The sequence below is a fragment of the Microcaecilia unicolor genome, chromosome 9, assembly GCF_901765095.1.
Source record: "Microcaecilia unicolor chromosome 9, aMicUni1.1, whole genome shotgun sequence".
Taxonomy (NCBI): Eukaryota; Metazoa; Chordata; class Amphibia; order Gymnophiona; family Siphonopidae; genus Microcaecilia; species Microcaecilia unicolor.
In genome coordinates this window covers 39,375,625-39,399,075 of record NC_044039.1, presented here as the reverse complement: position 1 = coordinate 39,399,075, position 23,451 = coordinate 39,375,625, and the positions used below count along the sequence as shown (strand labels likewise).

General features: G+C 43.8%; 1 protein-coding gene across 1 annotated transcript in view; it reads left to right on the top strand.

Annotated features, from left to right (window-relative positions):
* Positions 1-23,451, top strand: part of SLC25A18 (solute carrier family 25 member 18) — a 90,669-nt gene extending 67,218 nt beyond the window's left edge. The window contains exons 7-10 of the mRNA XM_030214687.1: positions 10,575-10,809; positions 17,139-17,293; positions 18,610-18,685; positions 22,779-23,451. Of these exons, the coding sequence (XP_030070547.1) occupies positions 10,575-10,809; positions 17,139-17,293; positions 18,610-18,685; positions 22,779-22,920 (608 nt within the window). The 3' untranslated portion in view covers positions 22,921-23,451. The remainder of the gene's footprint in view (positions 1-10,574; positions 10,810-17,138; positions 17,294-18,609; positions 18,686-22,778) is intronic.

Below are 23,451 nucleotides of genomic sequence, written 5' to 3'. Positions count from 1 at the left end.
AAGATATCAGTCAATTGCATAAGCTCATGTCCAAATTTTATTGGGGGGAGTGGAAATCCTAGAACTTCTCTGATAATGTCATTGGGCCCCTGGTGGCAGGGGGTGAATGTGGCTGCCAGATATTAAAAAATATAATCAAGCCTGTCTACTTTGACATCTTGGGGACTGGCTGTTGGAGACTCACGATTATACTCCATTGTTGATTAAGGAGGAATTTTTTTGCCCCATGGCACAAAGTGTTTTTTACCTTTTCCTCATTCCATGATAGTGTTTTGTTGTGCCCCCTCCGGGAGACATGGAAAGACAACACACTATTGGGGAATAGGCTCCATAATTTCAAACTGACTTCCCATCAGGGGTAATGCCCTGTTTTCTCCTGGGAAGGACATTATCGGTGGGAGCAACATGGAATAACAAGATTATAATAGATCTTAAATGAAGATAATGTATTATTAAAGTTAGAGGATATACATGGAGGCAGTTTTTTCACACCCTGGGGATATTTTTGCTTACAGACAACTATTTCATTGTGTTTCTTCATTGGATAAGGAAGCTTTAGATACCAGGTGTAGTGCCCGTTTTAGGGAATTTGTAGCGCAAGTCAGGGAGGATGGTTTATCAATATCTGAGCTCCATAGGATTCTTCTGGAAATAATAATTGCTAGGGGTCCTTTTACTAAGGTGCGCTAATGGATTTAGAGCACACTGATTAGCATGCGCTAAATAAGATGCCTATGATATTCCTATGGGCATCTTATCATTTTACATAAGAACAGCCATACTGGGGAGAAATAGGGAACGACCTGATTAGCATGCATTTGCATGCTCATTGCGCTGGGAGCCGGCAATCTCGTTGATTCACACGTTCGCCAGCTCTCAGCATACATAAGAACATAAGAATAGCCATACTGGGTCAGACCAATGGTCCATCTAGCCAGTATTCTGCTTCCAACAGTGGCCAATCCAGGTCACAAGTACCTGGCAGAAACTCAATTAGTAGCAACATTCTATGCTATCAATCCCGGGGAAAGCAGTGGCTTTCCCCATGTCCATCTTAATAGCAGACTATGGACTTTTCCTGCAGGAATTTGGCCAAACCTTTTTTAAACCTAGATACACTAACCGCCGTTAACCACATTCGGCAACGAGTTCCAGAGCTTAACTATTCTTTGAGTGAACAATATTTCCTCCTATTTGTTTTAAAAGTATTCCCATGCAATTTTATTGAGTGTCCCCCGGTCTTTGTACTTTTTGAATGAGTGAAAAATTGATTAACTTTTACCCATTCTACACCACTCAGGATTTTGCAGACGTCAATCATATCCCCGTTCAGCCGTCTCTTTTCCAAGCTGAAGAACCCTAACTTCTTTAGCCTTTCCTCATATGGGAACAGTTCCATCCCCTCTATTATTTTGGTCACTCTTTGAACCATTTTATTTCCACTATATCTTTTTTGAGATTGAATACAATACTCAAGGTGAGGTCCCACCAGTGGCGTAGCCAGACCTAACATTTTGGGTGGGCCCAAAGCTAATATGGGTGGGCACTATGTATATGGGTGTGAGTAGTGTTTCTTGGGACACTCCTAAATAATGCCTTAGAGTGCACTTGATGACAGATTTTTAATAAACAGTCTGCCCAGCAGTTGTCCTGCATCAACATAAACCACATACACACTTGGAACCTATGTTGCAAACCTTAATACCACCAGTTCTGAACACACAAATACCAATCGCAGCAGTGAATATACACAAAGGCAGCAGTGAATATACACAACAGCAATGTGTTCCATTGGAACAAAACAGACAAGTCAGACTGATACAGATCCCATTCAAACCATATGCAAGCAGAATCTCTCACCTGGGTCACATGCAGAACACAGATATTAACCCTCATCAATTGAGAATAGAGGACCAAAATTTTGAAATTGGCCTGTAGCTCAGAATCAGCCTTGCCCTTCCCTACCCCCATCCCTCTCTGTAGCCCAGCATCAGCCCTACCCTTCCCCCCCCCCCAATCATCCCTGTAGCCATCTCCCCTCCCCCTAACCCTGATGCACACCAGCATTAAATATAAAACCCACCAACATTTATATTTATTTATTACATTTGTACCCCACATTATCCCACCCATTTGCAGGCTCAATGTGGCTTACAGAATGTTATTATGACATATTCATTAGGGAATAGTAGATATAGTCAGTGGTAGGATGAAGATATTTAGAGAAAGAGAAGAGGGTGTTAAGTAGGGTGATGTAGGAGGTGTAATTGGTTGTGTGGATGGGTTGTGTAGTGATTCGTGTTTTTAGAGGGTCTTTTTGTAGGCTCTGTTGAAGAGATGTGTCTTCAAGGATTTGCGAAAGTTATCTACTATAATAAAACGCAGTCTCAACGTTCTGAGGACACTGACGTCACTGAAGTCACTCACACACCGGTTTGTGGTTTCATGGTGGTGAAGCCACACAACATCTTCATGCCCCGCCCTCGCGTCACACGTGATGACGTCGAGGGCGCAACACGAAAACAAGGCTAATTAATGCACGGGGAGCAGTAGGGAAACTCCTCCCCTTCCAAAAAATCCCAGCCGCCCAGGACGTCCACATCAACCCGGCCCCTTTCCCCACATAGCCCCGCCCCTTTGAAGTTACCGCCCCGCCCACGGTACCACACTCACCCTCAGCAACGTCCCTCCCACCCCCGTCACCTCCCCTCCCCTTCCCTTACGCCTGTCTCCCTGGTGGTCTAGAGGTACCTGTTCGGTGGGGGAAAGGAAAGAAAGAGCCCCCTCTTTCCTGCCCGTAGCGGTGGTGGTAGCATCCTTGCTACATCGTGTGGGAGTCCAGCTCTCGGCGTTTCAAAATGGCCGCCGAGAGTTCAAGCTGCATCGCAAGACTTCAACTCTCGGCGGCCATTTTGAAACGCCGAGAGCCGGACTCCCACACGATGTAGCAAGGATGCTACCACCACCGCTACGGCCAGGAAACAGGGGGCTCTTTCTTTCCTGCCCCCACCGAATAGATACCTCTAGACCACCAGGGAGACACGCGTAAGGGGAGGGGAAGGGAGTCCCCTGCCCGCTAGCACCCGTTTCATCGCCGCCAGAAACGGGCCATTTTTACTAGTTTTATTATATTTAATGTTGGTGGGTTTCTCGGTAGGGGGTGGTCTCTGCAGTGCCCAAGTTAAAAAAAAAAGTTTTATATATGAACACTTTTTTAACGTCCTTGGCACTACAGAGCCCACCCCCACCCAGAAACCCACCAACATTAAATACACAACATTTTTGTTTAAACCTGGTATTACACAAATTAAAACATTTTTGTTACCTGGTCTTGAGCTTCCTATAGTGATCTATTGACCCCCATGAGTGTGCACCTGGTATTCCAGGTTCTAGGAATTCACTGCTCAGTCACTCTGTCTGCCTGATAGGGGGGAGGGGGAAACCCCGAGCCCTGGAAGATCAGTGTGCATGGGCCTCAGGGGAGACATCCGGTGAGTGCATGGTCCGTAGGGGGGCAGGCTGTGTGTGCACCAGCTGTGGAGGAGGGGCAGGCTCTGTGTGACTGAGCTGCAGGGAGCAGACTTTATGTGAGAGTGGGACAGGCTAGCTATCAGCGTGCAGGAGCAGCCTTGATGACAGCAGATTATAGCCCCATACCAGAACAGGTCTCCCAGCCCCCCCCCCCCCCCCCTGGCTGCCTGACGCTGCCCCGATAGGATCTGAATTACTGAAGCTATTCATTTCCAATCACCCCATCCTTTCCCTGAGCCTGAAGATAAACTCAGCAGGGAGGCAGGAGACTGTTAGACTGATTCAATCGCAGCTCAGTTGCAGGCTGTTCAATCGCCTTAGATCTCTCCGTAGTTAGATGTCATCAGTGCAGATAAACTCAGCAGGGAGACAGTAGGCAGATAGGTGGAAGTCAGGCTGGTCAGACAGCGTTGTAGCCACGAGGTAGGGCCTGTCAGACAGCATTAGAGCCACGAGACAGGAGGGAAACTCGGCCGTTTTTTTTGCCTCGGTGCCGATTGACTCAGGGAGAGCCCGATGGAATAATGAGAGCCAGACGAGGAAACAGAGTGAGCTGCTGACGCCTAAAAGACAGGCACTGATTGGCGGGTCAGAGTGGGCGGGCCTGTGCTGAGATTGGGTGGGCCTGGGCCCACCCAGGCCCACCCATAGCTATGCCCCTGGGTCCCACAATGGAGCGATACAGAGGCATTATAATATTTTTGGTCTTATTTTGCATCCATCTCCTAATAGTTCCTAACATCCTGTTTGCTTTTTTGGCCGCCGCCACCACCGCACACCAGACAGATTTCAGCATATTGTCTACAATGACACTTAGGTCTTTTTCTTGAGTGCTGATTCGTAAAGTGGACCCTAGCATTAGATAACTGTGAGTCAGATTATTTTCCCAATGTGCATCACTTTGCATTTGTCTACATTAAATTTCATCTGCCATTTGGATGCCCAGTCTTCCAGTTTCCTAAGGTGTTCCTGCAATTTTTCACAATCCGCATGCGTTTTGACAACTTTGAACAGTTTTGTGTCACGTGGCAAATTTAATCACCTCACTCATCGATCCAGTTTCCAGATCATTTCTAAATATGTTAAATAGCACCGGTCCTAGTACAGAGCCCTGTGGCACTCCACTATTCACCCTCCTCCTTTGAGAAAAATGTCCATTTAACCCAACCCTAATCCACAGAAGGACATTGTCTCCTATCCCTTGACTCCTTAATTGTCTCAGGAGTCTCTCTTGAAAATCTAGATACACTACATCAACCAGTTCACCTTTATCAACATGTTTATTTACGCGTTCAATGAAATGAAGCAAATTAGTGAGGCAAGACCGCACTTGGATGAATCCATGCTGACTCTGTCCCATTAAACCATGTTTGTCTACGTGTTCTGTAATTTTATGCTTTCCACTATTTTGTCTGGCACTGAAGTCATGCTTTCCGATCTGTAATTTCCCAGATCACCACTGGAATCCTTTTAAAAAATCAGTGTCACATTGGCCACCGTCCAGGTACTACAGATTATTTTAATGACTGGTTATAGATCACTAGCAGCAGATAAACAATTTTATGTTTGAGTTCTTTCAATACCCTGGGGTGTATACCATCCAGTCCAGGTGATTTATCACTCTTTAACTTGTCAGTTTGGTTCAGTACATCTTCCAAGTTCTCCGAGATCTCTTTCAGTTCCTCCGCATCGCCACCCCTGAAAACCATTTCTGGTATAGGTAGACCTCTTACATCTTCTTGCGTAAAGACAGCACACTAAATCTGTTAGCACACCTTAGCAAAAGGACCCCAAAGAGACCTCCTTCATAGCATCTAAATGAGGATCTGATTTAGATAGAATCCCCATTTCAATCAATACAGTGAAGCACATATCATGAATCCCAGATTTAGCGATAAGTGCAGAACTATGAGAATGTCAGCTCAAGTTCCATTTTTTAAAATAGGGAAGATAGATACCCCAATGTGTCCAAAATGCAATTGAGATACCAACACATTGTTCTATGCCTTTTGGGCATACCCCAACGTTCAAAGTTTTTGGAGATCCGTGCTTAGGTATATGGAACATTTGTTAACTTCTATTCCTTTTTTAGCAGCATTCCCACTCATGGCAGGCTCAATGCGGCTTACATATTGTATACAGGTACTTATTTGTACCTGGGGCAATGGAGGGTTAAGTGACTTGCCCATCATTCATCAGAAAAGCAGGTTTGTTGGGTAAAAAGATTATTTTGGGAGTTTGGATGTGTGGAGATCCCCTTTCTTTTTGGAACTGTTGCAGTAGGTTGCATAACTTAATGCTGATGGAATGTAACGGAGCCAAAACATCTTATAAACATAAGAAACTTTTTCTATATGTATGGGAGAACTATATACAATCTCTAGCACCCAAGACTTGAAGTTTGATTTTAAATTCACTATGGATACTATGAATTTGAGAAGATGAGGTTTTGGTAAGAAAGGCATAGTAGGGTGTGTTTTTTTATGGGTAGGGTTTCAGAAACATGGCATCCAACAAGGAGACATTAGTTCTGCTGTAGAGTATTTATTTTTAAGTTTGTTTTTTATTTGTTAGGTTCTGATTTGAGGCAGGGGCTTTAGTTGTTGGGAAGGGTTGGGGGGGGTAAAGGAAAGATATGTTTTTTCTTTTTTTGTTTTAAAGGACAAATTGTTGTCTGCTTCACTGTATTAGCTTCATGATTAGCTTTGTATTGACTGCTGGTTTGTTCTGATTGGTTTTTGTATTGGGTACCATTGTTTCAATAAATATATTTACATAAAAAAAAAACCATGAGGAAGTGTGGATAAGTGTGACACATCTTTACTCAGCTTCATTTGCATCTGATGGTCCAATACCAATCATATAAAATTTGGTGATAAATGTTGATGTTTTTGGTATCTACTTGACTTTCACATCATGCTAGTATTTTTACCATATTCTATAAAGGCATAAGAACCAATCCCAGTAGCGCAAAATTTACACCTGCTTTGAAGGTGTAAATCTGTGTGTTTACATGTGTGTTTTACAAGATATGCACATGTATCTCAACTCCGCTCCAACTCCACCCAAATTATGTACCTGGGAATTGAAAATAGGGTTTGAGTTTTATGGTATTTTATATTGTATTTTTATGAATTTATTTTTAATTGTACACTGTTTTGATACTTTTTGTTAATTTATAGATGGTATACTTAGGGTATACTTAATAAATACTACTGCTAATAATAAAGTACATACTATCTTTTGACCCATCTACTTTTTATATATGTATACTTGTGTGCAATTTTTATAAGAGCACTTTTTAATTTATCCTTTATCTGTGAAAAATGCTTTATAAAGTTACCCATGAAATGTCCCATTCAGGAGCGATCTGGGGGAGGTGGCAGAGTGCCTAATTTGCCCATAGGAAATGCATAGGGGAAACAAAATGCTTAGAACTGCAGAACCATCGTACTGACCTGAATGAACTAAATATCTGGATAGCAGGTTTGCAGAGCTTTAGTTGTTTGGAATGAGTTCCAGAATGATGACGATTTGAGGGAATGGGACAAAGAAGGATCCAAAGTTGGCTGTTTAGAATGTCTCACTTTCTACTTGTTTGTATTGAAAGGCCAAAAATAATTTTTTTTTAAATGCTTATTTGATTAGCCTAAAGGGGACTTCCCTTGAAATATGGTCTATACAGCACCAGCTGGGACCTACTCTTTCTTCTGCTGCTTTGGATGTGTAAGAGACCAGCTGCTGATGGGAAATGATTCATGGGATCCCTGTTAAGTGGCAGAATTTCTGGTGACTGTAACAGCAGAATAGTAACCAAATTAAATATGCATGTAATGAAAGGCATTAAAACTTATTTTGAAATATAATAGGGATAGAAATGTAATGCTCTTTTAACTTGTATGTGTAGCCAAAAAAAGGAGCAGATTTATCAGACACGGAGGGGCATAATTGAACGAAAACGCCTATCTCCATGGGCGTTTATCTCCAAGAACGGGTCCGTGAAGGGGTGGACCGAACCGTATTTTGGGAAAAAATAGACGCCCATGTTTTATTCAACAATGTGTGAGCTGGGCGTTTTTGTTTTTCAGCGATAATGGAAAATGAAAGCGCCCAGCTCAAAAACGAATAAATCCAAGGCATTTGTTCGTGGGAGGGGCCAGGATTCGTAGTGCACTGGTCCCCCTCACATGCCAGGACATCAACCGGGCACCCTAGGGGGCACTTTTACAAAACCAAAAAAAAAGGTAAAAGAGCTCCCAGGTGCATAGGACCCTTCCCTTGTGTGTTGAGCCCCCCCAAATCCCCCTCACAACCCACTGCCCACAAGTCTACACCATTACTATAGCCCTAAGGGGTGAAGGGGGGCACCTACATGTGGGTACAGTGGGTTTGGGGGGGTTGGACGACTAATAAGCATTAAGCAGCACAATTGTAACAGGTAGGGGGGATGGGCCTGGGTCCACCTGCCTGAAGTCCACTGCACCCCCTAACAACTCCTCCAGTGACCTGCATACTGCTGTCAGGGAGCTGGGTATGACATTTGAGGGTGAAAATAAAAAGTTGTGAAACATCATTTTTTGTGGTGGGAGGGGGTTAGTGACCACTGGGGGAGTCAGGGGAGGTCATCCCCGATTCCCTCCAGTGGTCATCTGGTCATTTAGGGCACTTTTTGGGGCCTTATTTGTGAAAAAACAGGGTCCAGGAAAAGTGTCCTAAATTCTAGCTAAAAACGCATACTTTTTTCCCATTATCGGTGAAATGCGCCCATCTTTGTTCGGCAGATAACCACGCCCCAGTTCCGCCTTCGCCACACCTCTGACACGCCCCCATCAACTTTGTCCGCATCCGCGACGGAGTGCAGTTGAAAACGTCCAAAAATCGGCTTTCGATTATACCGCTTTATTCGTTTTTGTGAGATAAACGTCCATCTCCCGATTTAGGTCGGAACTTGGGCGTTTTTCTCGTTCGATTATAAGCAGGACAGTGTGACAGATGCCTTGGTAGGTAAACTGGAACCTGTGCGCACTGGTGTAGAGCCCAAGCCCTCATAGGTAACTGGTGGATGAGCAACACCCTTTCTATTAAAAAAAAAAACAAAACCACAAAAACAAACATACAGTGGGGGAAATAAGTATTTGATCCCTTGCTGATTTTGTAAGTTTGCCCACTGACAAAGACATGAGCAGCCCATAATTGAAGGGTAGGTTATTGGTAACAGTGAGAGATAGCACATCACAAATTAAATCCGGAAAATCACATTGTGGAAAGTATATGAATTTATTTGCATTCTGCAGAGGGAAATAAGTATTTGATCCCCCACCAACCAGTAAGAGATCTGGCCCCTACAGACCAGGTAGATGCTCCAAATCAACTCGTTACCTGCATGACAGACAGCTGTCGGCAATGGTCACCTGTATAAAAGACACCTGTCCACAGACTCAGTGAATCAGTCAGACTCTAACCTCTACAAAATGGCCAAGAGCAAGGAGCTGTCTAAGGATGTCAGGGACAAGATCATACACCTGCACAAGGCTGGAATGGGCTACAAAACCATCAGTAAGACGCTGGGCGAGAAGGAGACAACTGTTGGTGCCATAGTAAGAAAATGGAAGAAGTACAAAATGACTGTCAATCGACAAAGATCTGGGGCTCCACGCAAAATCTCACCTCGTGGGGTATCCTTGATCATGAGGAAGGTTAGAAATCAGCCTACAACTACAAGGGGGGAACTTGTCAATGATCTCAAGGCAGCTGGGACCACTGTCACCACGAAAACCATTGGTAACACATTACGACATAACGGATTGCAATCCTGCAGTGCCCGCAAGGTCCCCCTGCTCCGGAAGGGCCCGTCTGAAGTTTGCCAGTGAACACCTGGATGATGCCGAGAGTGATTGGGAGAAGGTGCTGTGGTCAGATGAGACAAAAATTGAGCTCTTTGGCATGAACTCAACTCGCCGTGTTTGGAGGAAGAGAAATGCTGCCTATGACCCAAAGAACACCGTCCCCACTGTCAAGCATGGAGGTGGAAATGTTATGTTTTGGGGGTGTTTCTCTGCTAAGGGCACAGGACTACTTCACCGCATCAATGGGAGAATGGATGGGGCCATGTACCGTACAATTCTGAGTGACAACCTCCTTCCCTCCGCCAGGGCCTTAAAAATGGGTCGTGGCTGGGTCTTCCAGCACGACAATGACCCAAAACATACAGCCAAGGCAACAAAGGAGTGGCTCAGGAAGAAGCACATTAGGGTCATGGAGTGGCCTAGCCAGTCACCAGACCTTAATCCCATTGAAAACTTATGGAGGGAGCTGAAGCTGCGAGTTGCCAAGCGACAGCCCAGAACTCTTAATGATTTAGAGATGATCTGCAAAGAGGAGTGGACCAAAATTCCTCCTGACATGTGTGCAAACCTCATCATCAACTACAGAAGACGTCTGACCGCTGTGCTTGCCAACAAGGGTTTTGCCACCAAGTATTAGGTCTTGTTTGCCAGAGGGATTAAATACTTATTTCCCTCTGCAGAATGCAAATAAATTCATATACTTTCCACAATGTGATTTTCCGGATTTAATTTGTGACGTGCTATCTCTCACTGTTACCAATAACCTACCCTTCAATTATGGGCTGCTCATGTCTTTGTCAGTGGGCAAACTTACAAAATCAGCAAGGGATCAAATACTTATTTCCCCCACTGTATATGAATGTATATATGGGAACACTTTCATTTCCTCTAAATCTCTTCCGACAAGTTTCAATGTGTGTGGTGCTTTAAGCATGTTTGCTATGGCAAGAACTCACAACTTTGATCCTAGCCAAAGTTTCTAATGCGGTATTAGATTGCTTGAGTATTTTCTATTTCTTGGCTCTTACTTTTTTGTGCCTTAACTCTAGGTCACCTTTCTAAATACTCTTTATTTCTTACATTTTTATGCTATTTTGGGCAGAAGACATTTAAATCTGTAATTTGCTTATACTTGGTGTGTGTCTGGAGCTTGTTTGTGATTGAATGTTCAGATACTCTTACCCCTTCTGTTCCTAGCTGTCCATCAAAACACTTTGACAGAAGAAAAAACAGTAACTACCTCCACCCATCAAAAACCTTTGACAGAAGAAAAACCAGTAACTACCTCCACCCAATCACGTCAGACCAGGGCCTACACATCAGGATCCAGACTTATGCCCAAACGTGCCTCAGCTATTGTGATTGCCAGAGAGCTCTTAAAAACTCGTGGTATATCAGGCTTGTACCAAGGACTTAGTGCCACATTGCTAAGGTAAGAAAAATGGGGGACAGGTGCCCTAGTATCCCCAAACAGTAAGTTGTGACCCGCTGAGTGAAAAGGTACCAAAAGTGGGATATGTGACTTGCTTATACCACAAGATAGAGGGATAGCAACTGCATAAACCTTACAAAATTTCAGCCTCAGTTATGGACTAATTTTGTCTTTAAAAAATGAGAAATGTTTATCAATAAAAAAAGTATTTTTTTCAGAAACATGCATTTGAAAAATAGCAAACTTAAAACATTTATATCTCTGTAATCCATAGGAAGTTACAGATAAACTTTTGACCAATTTTGATCCTATAATACACAAATCAAAAATGAAAGTTGCCCAAATTTACCCCTCCAAATTTTTGTGGCCTTTATCTCTGTTATTTGTAATCCCACTTTTGGTACTTTTTCACTCAGTGTGTCACATTTGATTTCAAGAAATACCACATGTAAACAGGAATCCGATGTTTGCTGTAGACAGCAGGATAAAGCAGACACATCTCTGGTGATGTGGTTCAACAGTTGTCAACAACATAGAACTGCCCTCTTTGTCTGGAAGCTTTTCAAAAGCTTAGTAGGCATGCACACTGCTTCCAACACTAGTGATGGGCCCCTGACTTCATCAGTCAACACCAGGCTAAGATAGTGCCCACTATTTTTCATGATGGTGTTATCTGCATTATCCTGTTGTCTATAGAATTCTGCTTTCTCTAATGATGGAATAATGCAGTCACAACTCTGGTGACTATCAAGCTGAAGGGTGCCCCTGGATATGCAGTGGTCATCGTGGCGACCTGTGGAATTGTCTAGGTGGTTGGAAGGTTAACTGAAGGGTGCCCCGGGATATGCAATAGTCATCGTGACAACCTGTGGAATTGTCTAGGTGGTCAAAAGGTTAAGTGAATAAACTGTACAGAATAGCCTGTCTGAACTGATTGTCTCCTCTGGAGGAAGAGACCAAACAGTGGTGCTTCATGGAGTTCCGCTTTGGGTACCACCACCACCATCACCATAATTGTCACCATGCGGCCTAGGAGTCTCAGGAAAGATCTTATGGTTTAAGTGTGGGCAGAGGCTATCCAGTGACTGAGTTATAGAATTGTGTGGAGGCAAGTGTGTAGTATAAACACTTTTGCCTGTAGTGTGACCAACCCATGTGCCTGTGAATTCCAGAATTTGGGTTGGTGTCATTCTCAACTTTTCTTTGTTGATAAGGAAACTCAAGGCTTAAAAGGGTTGATGTTGTAGTGATCAAGGAATTCTGAACCCCTTGAGGTGATCATGTAGAGATGAGCCAGTTGCCGAAATAGGGAAAGACGACAATTTCAGATTTTCTGAGGTGTAATACAGCTACAGCTAGGCACTTTTGCCCCGATGCTCAAAACTCTGGCACTACATGGAACAGAACTGGACAGCGTGGAAAAAAAAACTTCCTAATCCTCAACGTAATGGTATGCAAATCTACTGTTCACAGTTTCGTCGAGCATTAGGAAGTCAAGGTGGAGGATTGTGCATGGTGCATGTGCACAAGACCTCTCTGCTGCCTGGCATGTGCACAAGACCTCTCTGTTGCTGGAACCTCTAGCTAGCCTTATTTATCCAGAGCAAGAGTAGAAGGGTGCAAAGGAAGGGGTTCCTGCGGAGGGAGGGGGATCCCCCAAAACACCTGGGTAGCTTCTTCTGTTACCTTTGCCATATCACAGCCTTCGCGCCTCCTCTCCCGATCTTCCTGCCGGTGGATTGTAGCCTGTCTCTCGCCTCTCTTCCTCCACTCCACACACCCACCATCACATTTGCATTTCTTCAAATGAACAGAGGTGGTTCAAGTGCGAGGACAGCTCCTGCTAAGATCTCTATGATATTATTATTGCCTTTATTTTGAAAAGGGGGGGGGGTGTTGCTGCTGAGAAAGTTGCTGGTTTGCTGCTGTCAAATGCCAGTCACCTAACGCCAGCTCTGAGCTGGCATAAGATTTCCAGCAGTAAGGGCGCCCTTGTGAAGCGTGCTGTTTTCTGAACATTGGAGGGAATAGGAAATGTCCTTATTTGCATCCTTTTGACAACATTAGCATCCTATTTGCCCTGTTCCTTTGTGAGCTTGTTCTTTCCTGCAGTAAGAGCCTCTGTACATTGTGCACTGGTAAATGCAGGTGCTAGCCTGGCACTAATGGCCTCTAGCGCCCATGTTTACTTCTGAGCAGTGGGCCCTTTGTGAATACTTTGGGTGCCAGTGAGAGACCAGTGAGGTAGAACTTATATAGGTAGTGATGATGATGTAATGTGAGGTATTACCAATGAAGGGAATGAATGGAGATATGGGTGTATGCATCTTTGAGTTCTAGTGAAACCAGACAGTCATTTTGACAGAGGAGGGGCAGGATTGTGATGCGTGAATTCATCTTGAATTTCTCCATGTTGACAAACGGATTGCAATCCCAGAAGTTGAGGATGGGCCTGAGACCTCACGACTTTTGGGGATTGCAATGTGCCCTTGGTTCTGTTTATGGGTTGGTACCTGCTCAATGGCATTTGGTCACAGGAAAGCTTGTATTCTTTGCTTAGAATGTGCATCCATTTTAGGGAATGGAAGTCCTGCTTGGGTGGTTTTGGAGAGGGAGGCATAGGAAGTTTATCCTCTAGCCTTCGTTGATGGTCTTGATGACACATCTATTAGTGGTAATGCTGTACCAGACTTCCCAGAAGAACTGAAAATGCCCCATGACTAGGGAATTGTCAAAAGCTGAGGGCCTATTTAGCCATTGAGTGTGTGCCAGAACCTGCAGGTATTCACACAGAGCCCTGTCCTTTGGGTTTGGAGCATATTTGGCACTAACTGAGGGAAGCTCCATTGATATATAGACTTGGTCCACTGGATTGGTACATGCAAGTGAGGAATCTTTGCTGCGTGGAAGCTGCATTGAGGGCTAGGCTTCAAACACTCTCTGTTTTTGGTTGTGTGAGGACAAAATGTGTCTGGCTGATCCAGTGGAAAAATCAGACTGAAGGAGAAAGGGGCAGGTAACTAGTGCAGGAAAAGAAAAGGGGTGTATGCCTACTGTGCTTTTGAGAAGCCTCCAAGCTAAAGAGAGCAGTTCCATGTCATTGGCAGCCATCAGAGGATGACTCCAAGAATGTGGCTACATTATCCTGGCTGGCACTGGAAAACTCTGATCTGTGGGTAAATTATGCTCTCTCTTTCTCTACCTAAGTTTACCATATTTGTAATTGAGTGAGTGCTAAAAAGATCACAGGGGACAGTAGTGGGAAATTAAAGCAGAAAGATTAAAGGCTGAGAGGAATAGTCTGTGGACCATCTGAAGACAAATATAAAGATTTTGAATAGACAAGGTACTTGATAGGAAGCCATATAGAGGGGAGAGGCATGTATACAGTGAGAAAGCTGGAGAAAAGAAACCGTGAAAGGTTACAGTTGATAGCGACATGGAGGGGCATTTTCAAAAGAACATCCAAGTCAGAATTGGGATGTCCTGCTCATAACGTCCAAAAAAAACCCGTCCACCTCACAGATTTCCTGTTTGAAATATGTGAGGACATCCTTACCCTGGGGACGTCCATCCTGAACAACCATTTTACAAACTAAAATGTTTAAATTATAAACGGGGAAATAAGGCACAAGGATGTCTGTCTGGCAGCATTTATATGAAAAGGGCCACACAGAAGTCCTTGCATGTCAGCTGCAGGTATTATGGGCATTCTGAGCAAAGCAGCAAGTAGGTCAGAGGAGCAGCCTAGTGGTTAGTGCAGTGGGCTGTAAACCAAAAGTTACAGTTTAAATCCCACTGTAACTTTTTTTTTTTGTTTAAATGTAATCCCTTCAGGAACAGAAAAATACTTACTGTACCTGAATTTACACCACTTCAATAGCCTTCAAGCTTGCAGGTGGCCTATATCTTTAGGTATAGTATTTTTTTGTTCCTGCAGGGAGCCCCAGGAAAAAAATTTGAGTTACAGTAGAATTTAACCCTGTCTCTCTTGGTTCACAGTCCACTTCACTAACCACTAGTCTACTCCTATGACCTACTTGCTGTTTTGTTCAGAATGACCATAATACCTGCAGATTACATACAACCTGGTTTTCTGGTTTCACTTTCAGGGGAGAGGGAGGGGGACAGCAAGCACTGGGAAATTAAGGAGGGGTCATGCCTTAATCCCTCCAGTGGTCAGTTGCTTAATCAGAGCACTTTTTTGTAACTTGGACGTGACTTAAACAGGTCTAGATAAAAACGGCCTACTTTGTAGACATGGACGTTTCTTCCCATTTGAAAATCGCTGTTGGACATCCTACTTTTGGGTCCTCTGTAGTCCCGCCCAAAACACACCCTCTTGCTATTTGGACCAAGTGCAGTGTGAAACATCTGAATTATGACTTTTCAAAATCAGGATTTGTACGTTTTTAGCAGAAGGACATTTTTTTGAGCATTTTGATCATCCATCTGCTTTGAAAATGAGCACCAGTGTCTGGTTTTCAGGCCCTGCATATCCTTCACTGTAAGATGGATTTACTAATTTCTTACTAGTGGCTCAATAAGTAATGCTTTACCTTCCCTCAAACCAACAGGAGAAGATTGTCTCCATCAATGAACATCTAACAAGCAGCCAGAGAGAGGGACAGAGACACTAGGACTGTACCAAGTAAATCATTACTCATCGTGGGAAATCGATTTTTTTTGTCTGAGCCTGCAAAGTTTCCTACATACGTCACATTTCAATTGACATAATAAAGACCCTGCAAATGAACATGAAAGCAGAAAAACTCTTTCATAAGTATTTTGTTTGATTTCTATTGATAAATACATGCCATACTGGGAAAGACCAAAGGTCCATCAAGCCCAGTATCCTGTTTCCAACAGTAGCCAATCCAGGTCACAAATACCTGGCAAGATCCCAAAAAAGTACAAAACATTCTATACTGCTTTTCCCAGAAATAGTGGATTTTCCCCAAGTCCATTTAATAATGGTCTATGGACTTTTCCTTTAGGAAGCCGTCCAAACCTTTTAAAAACTCCGCTAAGCTAACCGCCTTTACCACATTATCTGGCAACGAATTCCAGAGTTTAATTACACGTTGAGTGAAGAAAAAGTTTCTCCGATTCATTTTAAATTTACTACATTGTAGCTTCATCGCATGCCCTCTAGTCCTAGTATTTTTGGAAAGCGTAAACAGACGCTTCACATCTACCCGTTCAACTCCACTCATTATTTTATAGACCTCTATCATATCTCCCCTCAGCTGCCTTTTCTCCAAGCTGAAGAGCCCTAGCCACTTTAGCCTTTCCTCATAGGGAAGTCGTCCCATCCCCATTATCATTTTTGTCGCCCTTCTTTGTACCTGTTCTAATTCCACTATATATTTTTTGAGATGTGGCAACCGGAATTGGACACAATATTCGAGGTGCGCTCGCACCATGGAGCGATACAAAGGCATTAAGCGATACAATGCCTTTGTATCGCTCTATGGTGCGACCGCACCTTGAACATTGTGTTCAATTCTGGCTGCCGCATCTCAAAAAAGAGGACCCGAAAGATGCAAGTAATAGCATATCATGCCTTACACTAAGCTGGAGGCTGCATTCAATGAAAGTGTTGTAAAATTTATTTGCCAACAAATGCAATTGAATGCTGTCATGCATAAAATCCCCCCTGATTAGAGACTCTATGATAAAATGCAGTTTCAGTGGCTAATACCATTAACGACAACAACTGACAAATCCGTTTTTTATTGGTGCTTTTTTCTACTCATTCTGTCAGCTGTTGTGGTTGTCTTTTGGGGCTATTTAGGATATCTAATATGAACATTTAACAAGGATTGTGAACTGTTTGCATTATACATATTTTTTTTCACACACACTATTATCACTTGAGTGGAAGCTCCTTTGATATAAGGAGAGCACATTGAATGGCCTATTATTGTGGCAAATTCATGTTTAGCTCTCGGGGTAGGTAAGCCCTTACTAATGCGTTACCACTATCACATTATAATTTTCAATTGTTATATTTTTTGGGCAGGTTTGTCAGTTATTATTATTATTGTGTACCTCCCCATTCCTGTGGATTTTTTAAATCTGTTCTTGTAAAGATTTAACACCATTAACGGCCAAGGAGCAGATTAATTAGTTATATACATCTTATAGATTGCTGCAGGTAATTCTTCCTTGTAGCCAGTTGCCAGGGATGGGGCTAAAGGTGCTTTTCCCTACTCAAGAGTTTGGAGATATCCTTCCTAACCACTGTTTTTACATATGAACCACATGCCAAGTTCTTACAGCAGCTAATGAGTCTGATCCAGGTTACCTCGGTCTCTTTCCAACAGGGATGTGCCCTTTTCCATTCTCTATTTCCCATTGTTTGCCCACATCAACAAACTGGGGCAGGAAAGTCCTGACAAGAAGGCATCCTTTGTGCACTCTTTGATGTCAGGCTGCACTGCAGGATGTGTGGCTGCTGTCGCTGTGACACCAATGGATGGTGAGTAGAGCTGTTTCAGAAGCACAGCTGTCAGGTTATGTGAGCCCTACAATACCAAGTACTTCAGAAGTTATTTCTCTTGCTTCCCAGTATGTTGTAACAGCAGCAAACAGGGACAGGGCTGAGGTGGTGGGTGAGGATGCAGGAGGAGAGGGGGCTGAGAGCTGGGGGGGAGGGGTAGGATGAATCCTGATGCAACTTGAAGACCCTGGAGGGACAGAGGGTTCCAGTGCACTAGGATGTGATCATGGTTATCTCCCAGTCACAGCCTCTGTCTCCGAGAGAGTTGGCCAACACAAGAAAGCTGTTTGTGCCAGCTGACCAGCAAACAATTGATTAGCTGGCAGGTTAGGATAGACTGGGAAGAAGCTGGACGGGCTGCTGCTGGTGGAAAAACATAAAGGAAAGTTGCTGACTGTATATTGTAGAACATGGTCAGGGCACAATGCAGCTGTACTTCAATATCTAGCTGCTGCTAACATGTCATTTTAGAAGGGCTCAGATAGGACGCAGCTGTAATGAAGGATTCTGATTACATGCCACCTACGTCTTGAATTCATACATAAGCGAAACACCAAACATCCACATTATCCAGTAACTTAACAAGTCTTACATATTTTCTAGCACTGCATGTTAATTGCTGTTAATGCATCATGTGCTCCCTTGCCTCCCAGACCTTCCCACACCCTAGTAGTACCTTTTGATACAGCAAGTCTTTGGCCCTGCAGGTCAGTGGCAGCTGTACTGGAAGGCTGCCTACATCATCAGGCCTTCCCTCTGACCTGGCCTCCCCTTCTGAAAGCAGGAAGTTGCATCAGAAGGGGCAGGCCGCCTTTCAGTATGGCTGCTGCTGGCCTGTAGGGCCGAAGACTTGCTGTTTCAAAAGGTACTGCTAGGGTGCAGGCAAGGGAGGGAGCGGGAGCCGTGGGAAGACCAGATAGATAAAATGATCTTGGCATTTCAAAGAAAGTGGCTCCAGTTCAAGCAAAAGTACATATACTAAGAGGCATATAAATTTTACTGTAAATAAGTGAAAAATAATTACATGCTACAACTGTGTGATTAATGCACTTGGCTTAATGAAAATCTTTTAACCTTGCTCAGTTTAGTTGTATGGGGTATTATTCTCCTCTTTCATGGTATGTGTGTAAATGAAATCAATATTAGGTCTCAATCCGGTGCAAATTTCATTTTCTCATAAATTGATGAGGCTGTAGTTCAAAGAAATCCAATCAGCAAAATCCATGGAATTACTTTTGATAGGCAGATTAAAGCTGGATATGAAACACATGCCAACAATCTGATTATGTTTTTAGTTCTGAAAACCCGAATTCAAACCTTGAAGAAAGGAACGGGTGAAGACATATATAACGGACTTATTGATTGTGCCAGGTAAGAGAGGATAGTCCATTTCTTTTACCAGTTATCAGCCAACTCTACAAAAGTTAGTGAACATATAACTGGCTTTCCATGGCTTTTGAGCCCTTACACCAATAGCATCAGGTCAAAAATCCAACCGATTAACAATATTATCCATTTAAGAAGGGGCTGGATGTTGTGTATTGTTTCTTCCCCTTCACACTCCCTGCCTAACATATAGATTGTTAACCGCTTAGCTGGTACGCCTGTACAGCGATATAGAAAGTACAAAATAAACTTGGAAACTTGGATTTGGGTGGAGTGAACTTGAGTAATATCCATTTAGCAGCAATATTCAGTTGCTGAATAGTGGCACTAAATATATTAAGTTAAATGCCAAAACTGCATTTAACTTCTTTCAGTCACCACAGCACCTGAATAATGAACTTCTGTGCTCATTACCTGTTTGTTCATTAGAAGTCAGAAAGTCCAACTGCCAGTTTGTAGTGAACAGGTTACTCTATTATGAACTGTATATGTGTACGTTATTTATATATTTAATTATGAAATAGCCTATACACAAACAGGCTTTTAGGCTTCTTGATTCCTTTTGACACCATCCACTCAATAGAGGGACAGCACTGTAGGGTACCTTTGCAGGATATACTCTAGAGTACTGCTGCAGCTCACAGGCTTGCTCCCCCCCACTTCTAGTTAGCTAAATACATTGAGGTAAACATAGACAGGGTTCATCTTCATGTGTGCTATTGCCATTCCATTCCAGGTACAGAATAAATAACAGGTATCAGATCCCATGCGTTAATGATAATATAGTCTTTTTGAGGGGGGGGGGTGTACATAGAGCCATTAAAAATATATATTCTATCAGTCTGATAACCTAAGTTATAGCAAAAGAACACATTGAATATTTAGCTCACACTTTCTTCAGTAAACACTGAGTGAAAGTTACATTCAAGTACAGTAGGTATTTTTCTGTCCACCTAGGGCTTACAATCTAGGTTATACCTAAGGGATATGTGACTTGTTCATGATCACAAGGAGTAACAGTAGAATTTGTTCCAGTTCTCCAGGAAAATACAGGCACTCTTTGAGGTGTCATCATCCAACAGAGCCTTTGGTCCTGAACAGTTCTTCAGCTTAGAGAAGTCTGAAAAGACCTCTTTAAACATGTGTGAGAATTCCCACATTGCCTCAGTCTCCCTTCTCCCCCTTACTCCGGCATGTCCATAAGTTCTGGTGGTTGTTCTTCCCCAAGCCTCTGAGCCTCCTCAGTAGTATTTTATTATGTTTAGTCAGTATTTCTCACAGTCCACTGCTTTTTCTCCACAGATTTGGTAAGTCACAGCTTTTACTTTAATTTTTGTTTTTCACTAGCATCATGGCAACATTCCCAATGTCATTCTCCCCTAGTACCATCTCAGTCCTTGTCACAGCTTAAGGGGACAGCTCTAGCAGAAAATAATAGTGCTGCCTGACAATAACCACAAAGCAAGATACAGAGGAAGAAAGAGAGATGGTTCTTGCACATTGCAGCCATCTCTCCTTTTTCCTCTGTATCATCACTGGGACCGCAGCCCACTAAATGCAAACTCCTATTCCAAATTCTCCTCCACATCCACCTCAAAAGTTTCAGCTAAAGCAACTTCAGCTAGAATTCTCATACACTAAATTTATCCACAAAATCCCTAACAGCATTTAGGTATATTTTCAAAGCACTTAGCCTTCCAAAGTTCCATAGATACCTATGGAAGTTTAGAAGGCTAAGTGCTTTGAAAATATGCCTGAAAGTCTCAACCCCATATTCCAGTCTTGCTCAGTAATTAAAGAAAGGAGAAATTACATCTTGCCTACTAATTTTCATTCCTTTAATCCCTCCAGACCACTTCAGATGCAGGGGTATGCCCTCCTACTAGCAGCTAGAAAATGAGGAATTCTGACTTTAGACTACCCTATAACTGTGCTGTACAGTCCCAGTCTAGTCAGTATCTATATAAATAATTCTCACCTCCAACGTTCTGAAGCTCACTCTGTGGCAGGGAAACACTGAAGCCCTGTACTGTTGGTAGGCTAGGCTGGCAGCACCACTCACTCTCACTCATGGACACGCCCTCAGCCACGCCCCATCCAGACATAATTCACAACCCCAACATTCTATGAAGCCTCCACAACTCCCAACGTTCTAACTGCAAGGTGGTGAAACCCAAATTCGCCCATGAGTGTTGGCCCCGCCCTCGCGTCACAACGTGATGATGTCGAGGGCGGAGCACTGACACTGAGCAAATTCCATCTCACCCCCCCTGCTCACTGCTGCTACCCCCCCCCCCCCGTCCGATACAAAAACAAACAAAAAAAAACAACCTGCAAAAATGCCCCCCCCCCTCAAGTCACAACACCCAGTACCGGTCCCCCCTCTCCAACCACCCACCCACCCAACAGACCTGCACAAGTGTCCTACCCTCCTCCAGCCACCCCGCAATTCTTCTCTCCCCGCCCCTGCCGCCACGCCCCCCCAGAGGCAGTTACCGCTCCATCCCCCACCCCCCACGATGACTCCGCAGCCACTGCACCCCCCCTTCCACACCCACCCAGGACGTCGCTGCCGCCGCTGCACCCTCTCCGAACGCCCACCCACCCAACAGACCTGCCGAAACAGAAACAGATGATTTTAAGAAGCAAGACGGCACCGCAGGCAGCCAGCAGGCATTGGCTGTACACTCTGAAGCCGCGCCTTCTCTAGCCTGACGTCAATGCCCCTGCTGGGGAACCCGGAGGAGCGCACCGATGTCACAGGCAAGAGGAGGAGCGGCTTCAGAGTGTACAGCCAACGCCTGCTGGCTGCCTGCGGTGCCGTCTTGCTTCTTAAAATCATCTGTTTCTGTTTCGGCAGGTCTGTTGGGTGGGTGGCCGGACGTAGAGGGGGGAGCTGCGGCGGTAGCGACGACCTGGGTGGGGGTGGAAGGGGGGTGCAGTGGCTGCAGTGACATCGGGAGGGGGGGAACGGTGACAGACTCTGGGGGGGAGGGGCGTGGCGACAGGAGAATCGACGAAAATCTTGCTAGGGCCCGTTTCATTTTCTCAGAAACGGGCTTTTTTTTTTTTTTTTTACTAGTTTTGTACTAAAACCAAATGAAGATCCCCAAACCGTCTCTCCATCCTATAGTGGCACTGCCAAATGCAAAGAAACTGGTTTCTTTTTTAACACTATTCTGAACAACAAACCAATACCATTGAAATAGAAAACAGCAAACAACCAAAAGAATAAACACCCGCGGCTCCCGCTCCCTCCCTTGCCCGCACCCTAGCGGTACCTTTTGAAACAGCAAGTCTTTGGCCCTGCAGGCCAGCAGCAGTCATACTGAAAGGCAGCCCACTATATACTCCTGGGCCACTAAGTTAAATAAAAATCAGAGTGGCCCTCAGCTATGGACTCACCTCAGAGGGTGCCTGCATTTACTCCATAGACATCAGGTCTACAGAGAAAGTGATTGCTTACTTGTGTGGGGGTCTCTGTAGACAACAGGGAAATGCAGCAACACTCACCCTTCCTTGTCCCCTCAAAAAAAAAAAAAAAAAGGAGAGGAATATCAACATCTAACACTCTACTCAACCAATCCTTGCACTTGAGCGCTGTTATGGACTGAGAGGAAGGGAGGAGAGACCGAGGCAGCACAGGAACTGTACCAGCACCCACAGTTTCGTCAGATGGTGTCATCTCAGAATGTGGCTACAATTCCCTGTTGTCTACAGAGAACCCCTATTACAGGTAAGCAACTTCACTTTCTCAGCCTGCTGCTCTAACCATTAGGTTACTCCTCCACTTCATTATAAGTCCTATTATATTTGTTTTGATTTGAAGTCCAGTCTTTGATAAAAGCACAAATGAAGCCTGGTGCCAAAACTGGTATTGGAGGGTTTGCATTCAGAGAGTGTTTTTACCTCCAGTCCTTCGCCAAAATAGGATTTCTGTTGGACCAATACAACCACTGGAGAAAGGTGTAAAATTTTAAAAGGAACTTATAAGTAGTTTGATTCCTAACAAAAACACTCATTTTGTTTGTCAAACTGATTTATGCCAATTTAATTTAATTTCTCTTTTTGTATGCAGAAAAATTTGGCAAAATGAAGGGGCCTATGCATTCATGAAGGGGGCTGGCTGCCGTGCACTGGTAATAGCTCCCCTGTTTGGAATAGCACAAGCAGTCTACTTCATTGGAATTGGAGAATACATCTTAAGACTTATTCCATAATGACTAATTTGGATCAGAAACCAAAAGCAAGTCTTTCACTCTGCCAGTGAACTCAGAATTTATCAATCACAGATTTGGGGGGGAAAAAACATTCCTGCTTTTGTAATTCAGTTTGCTTGAATATACATACAGCAGCAGTAACCAGTCCCATGCACACTTCCCCTCGTCTTCCTTTAGCAAATTTGTTCATGAACATGTGATGTAGTTAGTCCCTAAAGTCCATCCTAACATGCTTTATTTTACTGAAGATAGTTAATTACCCAGAAAACAAAACCTTCTTCCTTACTGTTGATTTGCTAAAAGTCACATTCACCTTTGCTAGCACCTGCCTGCCTTGAAGGCAAGTTTTCGGTTAGATTGGGACCTGTGTGTAGTGTTATTAGTATACTTTCGTTCATATACATCAGCAACTTCAGCCATTAGGTGACTACTTCCTGTTCAGCGGAGAACTGGAACGCCCCACGGGAGAACACAGGTATGGAAGAAAGTGGGATGTTTGACCACGGAAATACAAGACCTGGAGAAAAATAC